The sequence below is a fragment of the Urocitellus parryii genome, chromosome 15 (assembly GCF_045843805.1).
Source record: "Urocitellus parryii isolate mUroPar1 chromosome 15, mUroPar1.hap1, whole genome shotgun sequence".
NCBI classification, from domain to species: domain Eukaryota; kingdom Metazoa; phylum Chordata; class Mammalia; order Rodentia; family Sciuridae; genus Urocitellus; species Urocitellus parryii.
Genome location: NC_135545.1, coordinates 24,752,958 through 24,771,745, shown reverse-complemented (window position 1 = coordinate 24,771,745; position 18,788 = coordinate 24,752,958). Strand labels below are relative to the sequence as shown.

Genomic DNA, 18,788 nt, shown 5'->3' with positions numbered 1-18,788 from the left:
AGCTCCCCCACCATTGCTTCCTTCCCTTCTCCTCTGAAATTGTCTATTTTATTTTTTGTGATACTATTTTTTTATTTTCATTATAGTACTTTATATATTTTTAATAATAAAATTTGATGTTGACTTATGAAAAAACAAGCAATGATGATTTTAATACAAAATTCACTAAATATTGATGTATCTTTAGGTTAGATAAGGTAGTGTTTGCAGAATATGCCTTTATCGAGTATAACAAATTTCAAGTTATTACAAGAGTAAAATCACTTGACTATTATGTTCAGATGAGAGGCATTTCTTAGAAATAAGCTCCTGGATCTCTCTTTGTGGATTTCAATTTTCCCCCTACTCCAGTTGTTTAGAATTATAGCCACATATTAGTATTTTTCAGTCAGTTTTCAAAGCTGTGATCATTTCTAAATTGTGATCCATCATTTGGGACCCGGACCTTTCTGTAGTCAAATACTTTCTTTATTAAGTATTCAGGAATAAATATAAAAGTTCTTCATGTCCACTCCCACTTCATATTTCTTAAATTTTAAAAAATGATCTCACTACACTATTGATTTCTTTTCCATTTTTCTCCTTTGATTTAGGAGTCTGCATATGAAGAATTTTATTTTCTCCATCCTGTATGTCAATTAAGTGCTTTTTTCATTTCTTATGGTCTTTTCAAAATAAACCCAAAGTTATTAAAGCAGTGACATAATTTATTATTTTAAAGATAATAGAGAATATGAATTTAGTAGATCACTAAGACACTTCAAAATAAACCACCAACCTATTAAAAGTTTTTGAGGGTTTGTAAAATATATTTTTTTATTTTAAAGAATAACATATATTTTATTTTAAATCTATTACCAATGAAGCATAGGAGTTAGTACTGTTTTCTTAAAGATTTGTCATATGCTTTTGATTCATATAGATCCAGATTGAAATTCTAGCTCTCCTAGAATTTCAATTATTATTATTAATGAAGCTTATACTTATTCAGCATGGATTAAGTATGAGGCATTTAAGTACCTAAATATAATTGTATTTTATATTCACCAAATCCAAGTTATAACAACTCCATGTTGTACATGAGAAAAGAATCAGAACATGCCTTGTGGTGTGTTGTTATAAACTGGACATAAAAGTATTATAATATAGTAACTGTAGAAATCAGATTCTCACCCTTGCCCAAGATTTTTGACTTTTTGATTATTTGTGGTACTCCATTTGTTTACTAATATTCAAAAATGTTTTTATATAGACTGCACTACTTGTCATGTACATTCCCTGAAGTATGATTCTTTATCCCATAGCTAATGTTTTGGCAGAGATTTTATTGAATATCAGTAATTAAAACAAACAGATAAACAAACAACCACCTCTCCCACTCTTTACAGACTAGCTTTGTGCTAAGGCACTCTTAAGCACTTGTCCTAAATCGAGGGAGCAGCCCAAGAGGAAAGCTCAGGATTTTTTCGCGTCTATTTTGAGCATGCATCTCACCTAGATGTGCATGTGTTTATCTAAATCCTTCCCACCATATATAGGAGCTTTTTTTTTCATAATTGAGATTTCACTGGTTGTGGAGGATTAGAACATAAACATTTCATTTTGTATACAGTTCTTAAGTATGTTATGAAAATTTGCAAAGCTATGTGTTATGATTCTTTTTTAAACAATTATTCTGGTTAATTTCCAGCTAGAATTTGGAGGCAAATTTTTCTTAAGTACAAGTGTCTTTAACTTTGATAAGCATTTGCTTAAACATCCTAATATCCCAAAGAATCTCTCTCAATTTTTCCTGTAGTGCCTTCAATGGCCACTTGCGTGTTTTAATCCATAAATCTTTTGCTCAAGCATCTGCAGGCCTTGCAGGGTTTTTTCATAGACTAACTTCAAAGTTAAGGTGAAATAGACAGCACCTTGAGTCCATTGTCAAGATAGTCCCTAGACAGGCTAGAACATACTATTACTTGTGAATAAGGTCGCTTTTTTGCCTCAGAATCCAGTGACTTGGGAAGTTACTGCTTTAACACTGCTACCACATCAGAAGTAGGCACAGGGGCAAGGGCAAGTAAAAAAGCTACACAAATTTCACATGTGTGAGTGTATATGTTTGTGTCTGTGAATAGGAGTGTGTGTTTGGTTTGCCAGACTAAAACCAAGTCCTCACATATTGAACAGAGTCCTATACATGCTGAGTTTTCATTTTCAAGTTGCCTTTTTTCTTGAGGCAGAATTTGATTGGTTGCTGTCAACCTTTGGCAGTTTCCAGAGTTCTGACAAAGTTGTTTTCTGTCATTTTCTGCTTGTTTATTCAATGTGCCTGTGAGGGAACCAGAGCCTGGAGCTACCTATTCTACAATTTTGCTGACATCATTTGATCCACTTTTTGTCTCTGTAGTTTTCCCAATTTTAGAAGTTTTATGTAAACAGAATCATATAACACTTCTGCCTTGTAGCTAGCATCATGTTTTTAAGGTTCATTCATGTTGTAATGTGTATTAGTAATTTTTTTCCTTTTTATTGCTGAACAGTGTTCCATTATATGAGAATGCCACATTTTCTTTATCTGTCACTCATTTATGGCTGTTCTAGACTATTTCCAGTTTGAGACTATTATGAATAATTCTGCTATGAACATGTGCTTAAAAGGGTTTTTTGGGGGCTGGGGATGTGGCTCAAGCCGTAGCGCGCTCGCCTGGCATGCGCGGGGCGCTGGGTTCGATCCTCAGCACCACATAAAAATAAAGATGTTATGTCCACCGAAAACTAAAAAAATATATATATAAAAAAAATTTTTAAAAAGGTTTTTTTGTTTATTCATCTATGATAACTTGGAATGGAATTATCAGATCCATATGATAGGTATATACAAAATTTCACAATAGCTAAACTGTGGAACCAACATAGATGATTTTGTTTATTCTTCTGTAATAACTGGGAATGGAATTATCAGATCCATATGATAGGTGTATACTTACTTTTTATAAAGCTGCTAAACTATTTTCCAAAGTGACTATATCATGTTATGTTACTATCAGTAATATATGTGCATTCTACTTTTTCTACATCCTTGTCAACAATGATATTATCATTCTGTTGGATGTGTAGTGGTATCTTTCTGTTCCTGTTATTTGCATCTTCTTTATGATTTATAATACTGAGCATTTTTTCTTATGTTTTTTCAAATGCTTTGTCATTTGTAGAATTTCTGTAGTGAAATTTCTATTCTTTGTCCATTTTTTAAAAAATTCATTGGTTGTCATTAACTCAAAGAACTTCATATATTCTCAATACAAATCCCATAGCATGTATATGATTTTTAAATATTTTATTCCAGTCTGTGGCTTGTCTTTCATTTTAATTTGTTATATATGACAACAGAATGCATTACAATTCATATTACACATATAGAGCATAATTTTTCATATCTCTGGTTGTACAATACACAAAATAGAGTCACACCATTTGTGTCTTCATACATGTTCTTAGAGTAATGATGTCCATCTCATTCCACTGTCTTTCCTATTCCCCATGCCTCCTTCCTCTCCCTCCCCTTTGCCCTATCTAGAGTTCATCTAATCCTCTCATTATGAACTGACCCCATTATGAATCAGCATCCTTAAATCAGAGGAAACAGTCAGCATTTGGTTTTTTGGGATTAGCTAACTTCACTTAGCATTATATTCTCCAACTCCATTTATTTACCTGCAAGTGCCATGATTTTATTCTCCTTTAGTGCTGAATAATATTCCTTTGTGTATATATACCACATTTTTTTTATCCATTCATCCACGGAAGGGCATCTTTGTTGGTTCCACAGTTTAGCAATTGTGAATTGTGCTGGAGTAAACATTGATGTGGCTGTAGTATGCTATTTGTAAGTCCTTTGGTTATAGACCAAGGAGTAGGATAGCTGGGTCAATTGGTGGTTCCATTCCCAGTTTTCCAAGGATTCTCCATAAAGTAGAAATATCCGATTTTCAAGAAGTCATGTTTATCAAATTTTGCTTTTGTAAATATAAATATATATATTTTATACCAGGGATTGAACTCAGGGGTACTCAACCACTGAGCCAAATCTCCATCCCGTTTTTATATTTTGTTTAGAGTTTACTTACAATCCTCTTGCCTCACCCTTTCAAGCCACTGGGATTCCAGGTGTGCCATCACACCTGGCTGTAACGCTATAAATTATGTTTTCAATTTTATATCTAAGAAATCTTTGCCTACCAACTTAAGAATAGGAAGATTTATTCCTATTTTTTTCTTTAAGTTTTCTAATTTTTAGCTTCTTAGGTCTATAATCTGTTTTGCATTAATTTTAAGTAAGTTCTTGATAATTATGTGTTATCAAAAAGACTTTTTATACTCCCACTGACTTAGAGCATTTATCATCTTAATTATCTGTGTGTACTGATAGTAATATCATAAAATTTGACCTAAGAAATTAGATTTACAATAACTGATAATGGTTTGCTATACCCTTAAATAAAGCACAAAAATTTCTTGGTTGTCAGAGTTGAAATTATATAATCCAAAGTGTCAGTATTATAACCTAACTACTTAGTTCTATGCTCACCACATAAAGATACTAAGTTTTGCCTTAGAAGATTATAGATTCAAATATTTACAGAGATGTAGACATTGTATTACTTGCCCTAAGATTTTTTTTAAGGTTCTTTGCACCTAGATTTAAGTGTGTGTTTAGTACAACCTGACGTACATTCTATAACTTTAACTCATCCTATTGGAAAATAACATCATTTTATCAAGAAACTAACAAAATTCACTCCTGTATTAAGGACAAAATATTAGTAAGTTTCCTTATACTTAGCAAAATCAGTGATTAACTAAATCAAATGGAATACAACTGACAATTTTTTCACCTACTATTTCACTACATTCCTACTGATGAACCAGTATAACAATATGTTAAGTGATATATTTTAAATGCTTTTGTGCATATTAGTAAGATATTTTTTAATGTACAATGAAGTCAAGTATAGGTTGATACCACAATTCACTAAATTCCCACTGTTGTATTTTTCAACATTTAATATTGCTTAATGAACACCTATTTTGTAATAAAGAATGCATATTTGCTTTCCTGCTTGATGACCAAGGTAGAAGAAGGTCAATTTCTTACAGCAAGAAAGAGGCCTTGTATCCTTGCTCCTTGTTTTGTGTATTAGAAGACTGACCATAATGAATTACAGCAGCTTGTGTGTTGTTCTGAAGCCAGATAGTTCTTGGCATGCCTTCTATCTCTACCATCTACTAACTTCTATCTCTATTACCTACTAACTTTCTGAAATTATTTATGAAAAGTACTTGACAATTTATATTATGGATTATTCGGTACTAATAAACTTTCTTAACTGAAAATTTTTACAGCAAATGTTTACTCTTTTTATCCCTGATCTGATTAACTCAAAATGAGGTTAAAAGTCATATTTCAGGATGTATTGTCCAGTAGTGACCATTCCCTTTCAACCCAGAGAAGAGTCGTATTCCGTAGCTATTTGATTAGATCTCTAATTCTGGAAAAACCCTTCAGAAATGCTTGTCAATTTCAGTCATGGAAGGAGACAGCTTTGGATAGTGAAATCACTCTTTTGCCTGCCCCTTAATGGCTTTTTGCCAGGTGGTTAATATTACCAAACTTTAATGTCCTTATCTTTCAAATAAGAATATTATTTGCTTTATTGTTTTCATAAAAATTAAATACAATTGCATATACAAAGGAACCTCTGCCAAGAATTAGTGGTTGTTCGGGAATTAGTGATTGCCTTCCCCTATCCCAGCATGTGTATATCTAAATAGGAAAAAATTTATAATCGCAGCATTAAGCATTGTATATTTATTAACATAAAGGTAACTGTATGTCTGGGGCTGGGGTTGTGGCTCAGCAGTAGAGCACTCACCTAGCACATGTGAGGCCCTGGGTTCGATCCTCAGCACTACATAAAAATAGAATAAAGGTATTCTGTCTAACTACAACTAAAAGTAAATATTTTTTTAAAAAGATAACTGCATGTCTAGATGTTTCCCCGTTTTTTAATTCAGTGCTTATGAACACAATTAAAATGTTTCTAAATATTATACTAAATGATGTTTCAATTATTTTATAAATGAATAACCCCTTAAATTGCCCTTGTACCTTCCAATAAACTGCTGCTCTAATGCAGAAGTTAGTTCAAAAGGCTGACATCAGTAATTCTAATGTTGTGCTGTGATTTATGCCTACGTAATTGAATAATTACTTGGTTCTGGCCATCTCTAAATAAAGCTTGCCTGGTTGAATGAACAGCTAGCTAGTCTTGATTCTCCCTCTTTATGAGATCCTGAGCCAATGGTTTAACTTTTCTGGGCCTCAGTATTCTCTTCTATAAAATGATAAAGGACATTATTTCTTAGGCCCTTTATAGTTCAAACATTATATCATTTGATATTAGTGAGAAATTAACCTAGTTATTGCTGACTATTAAATTCTGTTAACTGATTATTTAAAATAGATCAGTAACTAGAAAAGTATGAATAAAACAAGTGTATTAAAAAACATTTGAGAAGGATTATTAGTTAGAACATTTACCTTTAAGAGCTAGGAAATTTAGAAGTCACAGAAAATTCATAGAATTTTCTGGGCATCTTGCTTGTGAATATAGCAACTTCATTATGTTCCCCATTTGTCTTTTGAAAAGGATCGATAATAAAGTTTTTAATCATGAAAATGTATACATTATGAGATAAATGGAGTATTATTATTAGCTGTTTTATCATTCCCAACCTTCTAACAAAAAGTTCACAACCACTCAGTGGAAAAAGAATTTAGCCTGAGCTCATAAAAGGCAACATTGAGCCAGACATAAGGGTCTTTGTTAACATTATGAAGAAAGAAACCTACTTCTTAAAGACAAGATGCTTTCTTTCCTATTCCCATCTCCCACTTCCCTTCATTCCCCTTTGTCTAATCCAATGAACTTCTATGCTTATACCCAAAGAACTTAAAATCATCATACTGCAGTGACAAAGCCACATCTATGTTTTTAGCAGCTCAATTTACAATAGCCAAGTTAAGGAAACAACAATGGAATATTACTCTGCTATAAAGAAGAATGAAATTATGATATTTGTTGGTTAAGTTGAGAGAACTGGAGACTATCACGCTATATGCATTAAGCCAATCCCCCCCCCAAAAAAACAAAAGGCAAATGTTCTCTATGATATGTGGTTGCTAACCCATAACAAGGAAGGAAGGGTAGGGAGGGGAAATAGAAGTTCATCGGATCGTAACTTGTCTATATTCACATATGAATACACAACCAGTGTAACTCCACATCATGTTCAACCACAAGAATGGGATCAAAATTGTAATTGGTTGCACCTCATGTATGTATAATGTGTCAAAATATGCCCTACTGTCATGTATATCTAAATATAACTAATTTTTTAAAAGATACTTTGAAACAAACAAAAAGTCAAGGTATTAAGAAATGCGAATTTGATATCCTAATAACTTACAGCGTATTGAAAAAATTATGCATTTGGTTTCATAGTTGATCTAAAATACCTGCAAGTGCAAATAACTGCAATTGTGAAGTGATTTTAAAATATCTGTATTCTGAGAAAAAATGCTAATTAACTCATTTATTGTACAACCAAACTAAAAACATCTAAAATACTTATACAAATTTTACAAAATCATAAGCAAAGTGCTCATTTAGTTTTCAAAATAATATTTTAAACTATTTTTTATAATTTCTGAAATTTGCTACTTTTTTAATACTTTTAAATTAGCCTATGTTCATGAAAATATTGCTGGATATTAAAGGATCTCAAAGGTTTCTTCCAAAGATAGGCATTCAATAATAGTTGAGTACAGGCAGAAACTTTAGGATAACCTTGTTCACAGTTATTATTACCATCCATTTTAATGAGAGCCATTTTGGGCTTTCTTTGCTGGTAACACTTTCCTTCTTTCTGTGGACAAGAAACTTAAGAGGCTGTAGCTCAGCTCTGCTGGTTTGGAGTGATGACTCCCTTATGTTTAAGCAATTGTCTTTGGAGCTGGGGATATAGCTCAGTTGGTAGAGTGCTTGCTTAGCATGCTCAAGGCCCTGGGTTTAATCCCCAGCACCATCAAAAGAAAAGAAAAGAAAAGCAACTGTCTTTGACATTGTATAAGCATTTGACATCTTTTAAGTATTCATCATCCTAACAACAAAGTACTGGTTATTAAACTCTTAGGTACCAAGAACTATGACAAGGACAGTGACTGAGAATATGGGAAACAAGTTGCCTAAGGTTGTATTCTGATTCTGCCTTTGACTAACTCTGGGGTTATGGGCAAGGTACTTAACCTCTTTTTACCTCTGTTTCTTTAGATAAATGAGGATGATAGTATCAGATGGTAACACAAAAAAGTTATTGTGAAGATTAAAGAAGATAATGCAACTAAAAGACTTATGAAGTGTTTTCCACATAGTAAATACATAAAGAGTACTTACTCATATCCTACTCATCATCATCATCATTTAATCTTTACAAGAAAATATTGAGATACTTGTGAACTTTACAAGTAAAAGAAACTGAGGCTAGAATAGTAAATACCTTGCCTAAGCCCATACTGCAAGCAAATAGTAGCTCATATTTGCATTCAGGTCCTTCTGATGCACGTAAGCCCATACTCTTAAAATATACCATGACCTTTTTGGAAGTAGAATCTTGATAGTATTTTAGAATGTCATACGTGGAATCTATACTTCTCATTTTGTGGATGGAAAAACTGAATTAGCCCAGCACCCTAGTTATAAAGCAATCCTGAAAGCAAAATCTTTCCCAGTGTCCTTTTTATTACACCAAGCATGTCTGCATTTCTTGAGAATTCTTTGAAACAGCTTAAATGACACACGTTTTGATTCTCTTCTTCCGCCCAGATATAAAATACTAGATTATTGGCATTTAATTAAGGCTTTGTATAAAGATTTCATTCTTAAAAATACTAATTTTACTTGGACTGTTATTTTTTACTTTCTCATCCTTGTCAAAGTAAGAGTTTGAGCCATTGTGCTGCCCATTTGCTTACATGTGGATTTTCATGCTTAAATATATTTCTGTTCTTTTCATCTTTGGCCTTATTTTGGATGTAGGATTTTATGAATGGATACTATTAGTCCCCTTTCCCTCCTCTACAGAGTAGGTATGAAAAAATATGTAAAGCAAAAAAAAATGGATTTTGTTTTAGTTTGTTTCTTTGTAGAATTCAGATTATGGGTTTGAGTTAGCTAGTAATTTGGTTATAATAGGTTATTTAATAGTAGGATTAGAAACCTTTGGGAGGAAAAATTCTAATCTCTTTTACTTAAGTGAGCTAATCTTAAAATGATCCCCCAGAATTTCCTTTTAAATTGAGAGTACTCCAAAATAAATAGGTAAAATAATACTATTTAAATAGCACTCTGCTCTGTGGAAAAAAGGAACATTTAAAGTAAACTAATCAGTAGTATAAAAGTACATTTACTACTGAGATATATTCCCACCCCTTTTTATTTTATTTTGAGACAAGGATCTTCTGTCTTAGCCTCCTAAGTGACAGGGCATGAGCCACCAGACCTAGCTACAAGTTTAAGAATATTCTTAAATTTTCTCTGCTCTTTACCAATATGATAAATGTATGTAGGTGTTCAAACCTGGGGCTGCAAACACTTCCACATTCTGCTTACCAATTCCAAAGTAGTTGGAGGACTCAATGGAGAAACTTTGTACATTTTATAGCTCCTGTGCTCCTGCGTGGTATTGCAGGCCAGGACAATATGAAGAGTTGAACCTACATTCAAGAGAAACAGGATCATTTGTATGCCCACTATGCAGATGGATTTCTTCAGATGTTTTCTTTGTGCAGTCTGTTACATTACAGCCAAGGCTCTGCTGCTTTAATCCCAACCTAAAGATTGGAGACAAGGGAAGTGGCCAATGCCCACTTCTCCATTTCCTTTTTTTTTTTTTTTTCTTTTTTCCCCAACCTGGATTGAATCCAGAGTCACTCAATCAGTGGGTCACTCAATGAGCCACATCCCCACTTTTTTCTTATACTCTTTATTTTGAGATAGGGTCTTGATAAGTTGCTTAGAGCTTCACTAAGTTCTTGAGACTGGCTTTGAACTTGTGATCCTCCTGTCTCAGCCTCCTGAGCCACTAGGAGCCATTGTGGGCATGGCTCACCACATGGGACATTGTGCCCTGCTCCATTTCCTTGTAGAAGTTCTTACAACCAAGAAAAGAACAGTATTCTTCCTAGACACTGACTGATGTTTACCTCAATAGTAGGAAATTTAACCTGTATAGTTTTCTATTTCCCAACTATCACATTAACTATTAAATGCTTAAATAATGTATAGCTTAACTTTTAAAGATAAATTAAAATATTTTAAAACCCTATCAATAGAAATATTCCCTTTGTTTTTTATGATATCTAAATATTATAGAAAAGTATATTGTATCTGTGTATCAATGAATAATCAGTTTTTTTGATAAGAAAAGCTAAAGGAATATTTGAAAGCACATTTGATACTATTTATTGAGTTTTAGATTTTAATTATAGGAATCTTTAGAATAATCTAGTCCAGCTTCCTCTCCTCACCTTCTTTCCAGCTTCAGAAACTAAAATAAACAAAGCTATTGCCATATACAATGTTTAGAGGTTTATACCATCATGTACTTTGGGCTGGAACCAGGCCTCATTCCACCCCATTAGCACCTAAGCAGTGCTTTACCTCTATTCACACATAAGTGAAAGCAAAGCCAGAACAGTAAGTAAAACAGGTCATGACTTTGCTTTGTGTAACTCTGAGAGGAAAAAATTGTGAAAGAATCAATATGTTCAGCAAAACAGAAAAGCAGTAGCAGTTATGTATCTTGGAGACATTATTAAATCTTGACATTTTGTGATTAAAATGAGAAGAGAAAAAGTGTTTTTGTTTTTGTTGTTTGGTACTGGGGATTGAACCCAGGGGCACTCAACCACTGAGCCACATCCCCACCCCTTTTTTTTATATTTTATTTAGAGACAGGGTCTCCCTAATTTGCTTAGGGCCTCATTAAGTTGCTGAGGAAGGCTTTGAACTCATGATCCTCTTGCCTCAGCCTCCCAAGCTGCTGGGATTAGAAGCCTTTGTCACCATACCCAGCTGGAAGAGTTTTTTATCATTTGAATCTGAAAAATTATCAGCAGGCTAGTTACAAAGTTTAATATTATATTAACATATATAAACTTATCACAACATGATGACTACAATTAATAACAATGTATTACATAATGGGAAATTGGTAAAAGAACAGATTTAAATTGTTTTTAACAGAAAACATGTTAAGTATGTGAGGTAATGACATACTAATAAGCTCAATTTAGCCATTCCACAACAGGTACATATTTTAAAACATATTGTACTCCATAAATATATGCATTTTCATCAATTAAAAATAAATAATGTTCTTTTTAAAACATATTAAAGCAAATAAACAATAATCTGAGTATTTTCATGCATGCCATCTATTTTAATGCTGTTCATTGCTTATTTAAAAATTGTATATTTTCATAAAAGCATCTAATCTGGTTATTATAAAAAATTTTTATCATATTCAGTACATTTCTGTACTCTTCTAAGAAATATAAAATTATATTATTCATATATTCTGGTAGAAGAAGAAATGGATGTTTGGATCTTTTTTTTTTCATTTAGTACTTGTATTTCCAGCTCTATATTAATGATGAGTCACAAGAAAATGTAGGGGTCTATCTTTATTTTATTTATTTATTTTTATATGGTGCTGAGTATCGAACCCAGGGCCTCACACATGTTAGGCGAGTGCTCTATCGCTGAGCCACAATCCTAGCCCAGAAAATGTAGTTTTATATGTGATAACATATCTACTTTGTCTCTTAACAAATGGTATGGGAAAGCTGTTATTTCTACCTATAATCAGGTTTTATTTTAGCCAGAAATGGAGATTTAGAAACTCAAGATAGAAATCTTTCATTCTTAAGTCCTACTTATTGAAAGCTAAGGAAAACTTTGAATTCTGTTTAAAACCTTCTACCATTAATAGTCATATGACTTTATTATTTATATCTCATGGATTCTGTAGTCATCAACGAGTAAATTTTCCAGATGGAGAAAGGTGACATTTTGATTTATTGCCTTTAAGCTGTCACGCTATATCCTTACTAAAAAATCATTAATTTGTTTTTGTAATTTAACTTAGAATTCCTCATTACAGATCAAAATACAAAAGATTGAATCTCTTTCTTTCTGTTTTTGTTGTTGTTTTTGTTTTTTTTTTTTTTTTTTGCTGTGCTGAGGATCATACCCAGGGCCTCACATATGCATGTAACTATTCTACCACTGAGACGCATCCCCAACCATTTTGACGTCCCTTTCTGAAAACTATTAAATAATTTTTTTCATTCAATAGTTCTTGGTTTGAGACAACTAGATTTTTATTTAGAAACTATAATTGGATCATGACTGAAGTTTTATACCAAAGTAAATTTCAGGGGCTTAAAAGTAAAACTAATACCCAAACATACTAGAACAAAAAGAATGGGGGTAGGCTAATAGTCACCACTGTTGTGTGGTAGGCCTTTATAAGTGATAAGCAAAACTTAGAAACCATAAAAGAAAGTATCAGCAGGGCACAGTGCCCCATGACAATTGTCCTAGCAACTCAGGAGGCTTAGGCAGCAGGATCAGAAGTTTGAGGCCAGTCTTCTCAACTGCGAGATATTCAGCACCTTAGTGAGACCATGTATCAAAATTAAAATAAAAAGAGCTAGGATGTGGCTCAGAGGTAGAGTGCCTTTGGCTGTGATCTCCAGAACAGAAAGGAGGGGGAGGGGGAGGAAGGGAACATATTAATACACCACAGACAAAAGCATACTTTTGTTAATATGGGAAGGGATTCTATGAATTGGCAATTGAAAGGAGAACACTATAATAGAAAAACTAAAATTCACAAAATAACATTTTCACAGATCAGACTGGCAAAAATTAAAACATGTAATAGTTCAGTTCTTGGTGCAACCTCTCTGCCAATAATTTTCAAACTGTGCTCCAAAATACTGGCCTGTATGGGAGGCCCTACAACTATATCAGGGAGTCCACAAGGTCAAAATTATTTTCATAACATCTAAATTATTTTTTGCCTTTTTCACTGTGTTGACATTTATATTGTCAATGGCGGGTAAAGCTGCTTTCATTTTAGCACAAATCAAAGAGGTAACACCAGCTATCCAAGTATTCCTTGTATTCTTCTCTCACCTACACTTACACTATTAAAACACAGCAGAAGGAAGAAAATGAGACACATAGTTTTACTAAAGAATGCTTTTGTTGAAATAGCAAACAATAATTTTTATAAATATCAATATTCCATGTATATCTTTTTAATATTCTATGTTGGGTTTTTTGTTTTATTTTTGGTTCTGGAGATTAAACTCAGAGGTGCTTTACCACTGAGCTATATCCACAGCCCTTTTTTTTTAATATATATTTTTCACTTGTGGGTGAACCTTTATATGTGGTGCCGAGAATAGAACCTAGTGCCTCACATATGCTAGGCAAACACCTTACCACTGAGCCCAAGCTCCAGCCCCAGCCCTTTTTGCTTTTTATTTTGAGACAGTGTCTCGCTGAGTTGCTGAGTGTCTCACTAAGTAGCTAAGGCTGGCTTTGAATTTGCAGTCCTCCTTCATGAAAGCTCCCTAGTTACTGGGATTCCAGGCATATGTCTCCACACCCAGCAAAACTGTTCTATACATCAAATATGATGGTTGTCAAGGCAAAAAAAGCACTGGTGTGATTAGATTTGAAATCTCACTGAAATCCTCCATGACCCCCTATCTCTAGAATTCTGCATTCCTACAGAACCAATACCAAGTGGATGATTTCAAGGTCTGCTGCTAGCTCAAGAAATAGCCATGCCCCCTTGGACCATGACTGCAGTTGACTTCTCAGTACTTAAGCAGCTGAGCAAGGTGAAATGAACCTTGAGAGAACAACTTCCTAGTCATCCGTATGTGAGCAGGGTGCTCCCATTGTTGTCTCTGAAATGAGTTTTTGCTTTTTTGCCCTTGAGCCTGCAATGGGTGTGGTCTTGCTTATTTCTGAGATGCCCTGTTTGAATATTATGCTGCCTTGAAATTTTCTGAACCAGATTAATTTGTCCATCACTTTTAATTTCAACCTCACAGAAGTCTCAAGCATGGGCAAAATATAGACAAGTTCCTTGGCAGGACATAATATGAATGGCTTCTAGTCTAATTCCCAGTTGAGTACTCATTGTCATCTTTACTGTCTACATTCTTAGCATTCTGGTCTTCTGAGTTTCTACCACAATCATCCAGTGTGCTGTAAACAGTATTCTAAGTTTTCTTCTGCAAACCAGAACTTTTTTTTTTGAGAATCTTTCTATTGCTTATCACCTTAATAAATTGCTTAATAAATAATAGCCTTAAACTTGGAATCCTTCTGCCTCAGCCTCCTAAATTGCTGGGATTACAGGGGTTCACTACCATGCCCATCTCCAAAACCTTTTGGATCACATGGTTAGGTTAGTCATAACAAAGACTCCCACTCTTAGTACTAATTCCTGTGTTAGTCAGCTTTTTATTAATGTGACCATGATATCTGACAAGAACAACTTAAAGGAAGAAATGTTTATTTGGGACTCACAGTTTCAGAGGTTTTAGTACATCGTTGGCCAACCCCTTTACTCTGGGCCTAAGGTAACACAGAACATCATGTAGAAGGACATGGTGGAAGAAAGCTGTCCTGTTGGTGTCAGTAAAAGGTGGGGGGGAGCTAGAGACAAAGTATAATCCCCAGTGGCACGCCCCCAGTGACCTACTCCACGAACCATGCCCACATGCCTATATAGTTACCACCCAGAAATCCATTCATATAGCTACAGCTCTCATAGCCTGTTTTATCTCTGAACAGTCCTGCATTGCCTAACTCATGAGCTTTTAATGGGACACTTTGTATCCAATAACTCATGAGCTTTTAATGGGACACTTTGTATCCAAACCTTAACATTTTTTCACACTGTATTTCATTAATTTTGGCTCCCATCTCAATTATCTCCTTCCATCTACTGGTTTCAGAATTGGTTTGCACTTTTTTTTCTAGGACTTTGATATCCATCAAGTTGTTTACTAGGAATCTTCTGATTTTTTTATGTATGCCCAAAGAAATGTAAAGTTTGCTCTTATGAACACCTTCATATTGTCCCAGAGATTCAGTATGTTGTGTATCTATCTCCTTTGCATCTAGGAATTTTTAAATTGTTCCTCTGACTTCATTTATGATCCATTCATTATTTAAAACTGTATTATTCAATCTCCATGTGTTTATATACTTTCTATTTCTTTTCTTATTGTTGATTTATAATTTTATTCCATTATGATCTAATAAAAGTCAAGGGATTATACTGATTTTTTAAAGTATTTGCTAAGACTTGCTTTGTGATCTAAAATATAGATGAGTGGGTTTTAATTAACAGTAGGAAATTTTCATTGGCATTACTGTAGATTCTTCTTTGCAAGTAACCTTTTAAGAAATTATCACTTGTTGCATTTTGGTAGTACCATGAATAATATCCAGAGTTTTCTGAAAAGGCTATTAAGGCTACAGATTTTCACATTTATCAACCATACTGTAATAAGTGGCAACATACTGTAATAAGTGGCATGTGAAAGCAGTGTAAAAATTCAATATTATTTTTTGCTAAGACAGATATTGAAGCCAGGCAATTCCAGTCTTCTCACAAAAGCTATTTGTTTTGGAAAATAGTTATTTTTCATGAAAATATTATTTTACATGCAATATTTTTACATTTGTTATTTTTTACTTAATTTTTAAAGCTACAAATAACCATAGATGTAACCCACTTAAAGTTCTTTGATTTCCTCAGTTCTTAGGGTATCTATAAGTTTGAGACTCATTCTTCTGTGGAGATTAAATAAAAATTTGAATTTTATAAATGATCGAACCAATAATTATCATTTTAGAAATGTATACTACTTTTGCTAATTTATACTCACTTTTAAGGTTACTAATTTATACTTATTTCTGTAAGACTATATAAAAGATTATATATAAATTTATTCATTTTTAGATTATTTAGACGACCAAAAGATTACAAATAGCCCAGTGTTTGCACATAATAGAAAATTGATTATATTGAAATATATTCATACAATATAATACTGTACTGTAAATCAGGCAGATATAAATTTACCAATATGAAACCATCTCAGAGATATATTAAATCAAAAATTTATGGTACAAAAAAATAAAGTACACTATACTATTTGTGCAAAATTATATAAGGCATATATTTATATATATATATATATATATATACACTGTCTGTCTTTGGAAAGATATGGTACTTAGGAATGAGCATAAAAAGAACTGAATCCAGGTTCCTCCATGCTCTCACCTCTAGAGATGTTTGTAGAATAATGTACAGCTCTGTAAAAACACTGGGATTGTGGCTCAGCAGTAGAGCGCTCGCCTAGTGTGAGCAGGACCTGGGTTCGATCCTCAGCACCACATAAAAATAAAGGCATTGTGTTGTGTTCATCTATACCTAAAAAAAATAATAATAATAAAAAAACACTTATAAAGAAATTTAATAGTGCTTTTTTAGAAGCCAGAGTGCTGAAAACATTTTAGCTCTTTGATTGAAGTCCATCTTAAAATAAAGGTACTTAAAAGTATGTATAAAAGATTAGCCTCACATTTACAATAGGATGTATAATAATATGTTACTGTTGGCGTGCTGCTTATTTTTCTTTTGTGGCAGTAGTGATAATTATATAAATAAATCAAAAGCAACTTTTTAAAAATTAATGATTTTAACATTAAAACCTGAAAAGACCTTTTTCCAACCCTGGATAAACATTTAACCACAGAAAAGTTTGCGATTTAGAACAAGACAAAGTTCAAATATTAAGTACTAAGGGCCAAGTGATTTGATTTTAATTGAGACACATTTATTATAAAACCATATGTCAACTAATTCTTTCGATTTTATCCAGATTGATGGAGACTTAGAACAAATAGGAACTTTAATCTGCCATACACACACACATTTTATTTTGTGGCTGTTAATGGACTCTTAAAGTTTCTTTTGGCAGATGGAGATGGACAAATGGATCATTTACTTCCAGGCTGTGAAGATCAAAACTGCCAGAGAAGCACAATCTACTTACTGAGATCTGGAACAAAACAGGTATATCAGTTTTGTTTTGTTTTGTTTTGTTTAACACAACAGAGTTATGTGTTTTAAAACAAAAATCTTTGGGCTGCTGTTGTGGCTCAGCGGGAGAGAGCTTGCCTAGCATATACAAGGCCCTGGGTTCGATCCTCAGCACCACATAAAAATAAATAAAGGTATTGTGTCCAACTACAACTAAAAAATAAATAATAAAAAAAATCTTCAAAGGTTAGAAAAGACATCTGAAGAATCAGAACAAAGAGAAATACAGAATTAAGTTATTGTGTTCCTCATGTTAAATTTAAATTCATTTTATTCATTTATTGAAGCAGAAAGCACTACTACAATCATTTCTGATTACAAAAACCCATTTTGAATCCTATAATTAAATGAACTATTAGCATTTTTATATGCCAGAAGAAATGGTAAAACACTATAATAAAGATACGTTGTAGAGGAATAATAGAATATCATATCTATTTTCAAAGTTAACCTTGTTTATGTCTGTGGTATCTAGATCTGTTTCATTTTGTCATTCTGACTTTTTACCTATAGCTTGTGAGTAAACAGTTTGAAATCTGAGAATCATTGGAGAATTAATATGGGAATGATAGGTTATGACAACAGAATTAATGAGCTTTTTTTTCTTTTGTAGGGTAATAAACAGTAAAATACCACATTGACTTTTATATCCCTATGAACATCACATTTTATATTAAAACATTAAAACAAATCATTCACTCAGCATTCTCAAACCATTTAACTGTTATACCTGTATATTTTATTACCTTAAAACTTTTTTAGTTTTGAATCAGTTAACATGTTAAGTAAAGTAACACTTCATCACTGTTTCATAGGTATAAACAAACCTAGTAATTATAGCATATATTCAAATCACAGATTACTATGAGAATATTTTCAAATTATAAACTCATTTCTCCTTAGGAAGGAATACAGTACATAGGAAGGAGCATAAAGGTCACAGTTCTTTGTTGGACTATTATGTCTACCACATTAAGTAAAAAATCTTAACTCTTGTGGAGCATAATACAATTGTTTTAATGGAAATACTTCTTATGATAAGTAAAATAATACTCTTTTGCCTGAAGAAAAATGTAAAAACTAATTAAAGCTGCAGACCAGTATTTTTTTAAAATCTCACTTTCTGAAAATATGTCTTTATCATTAATTTTTTTCTTCTTTTTCCTTGGCAAGTTATACTTTCTTTAGAAAACCTATGACATAACTTGCTAAATCCTTTTCAAGAAGCCATTTTTAATACACTTTAGCTTGCAACCATAAAAATGAATCACCTGTTTATAAGGCCAAAATGTTCTATAGTCATGTTTATCCTGCTGTATGCAGTCAGCTGTTCCAACTTTGGTTCACATTATCTCCAAGTTATATGGCAACATCCATACTCTCAGCACATTGTGGGCACACCTCTAATTTTAATTGCATGATTTCCACTTTTAGCTTTATATTAGTTTATCAAAAAGTGAATATTTGTG

The 18,788-nt window shown here is 32.9% G+C and overlaps 1 protein-coding gene across 1 annotated transcript in view; it reads left to right on the top strand.

Annotated features, from left to right (window-relative positions):
- The window catches only part of Itfg1 (integrin alpha FG-GAP repeat containing 1), a 270,277-nt gene that overhangs the window by 106,272 nt on the left and 145,217 nt on the right, over positions 1-18,788 (top strand). The window contains exon 9 of the mRNA XM_026406884.2: positions 17,198-17,292. Coding sequence (XP_026262669.2) covers positions 17,198-17,292 — 95 coding nt within the window. The remainder of the gene's footprint in view (positions 1-17,197; positions 17,293-18,788) is intronic.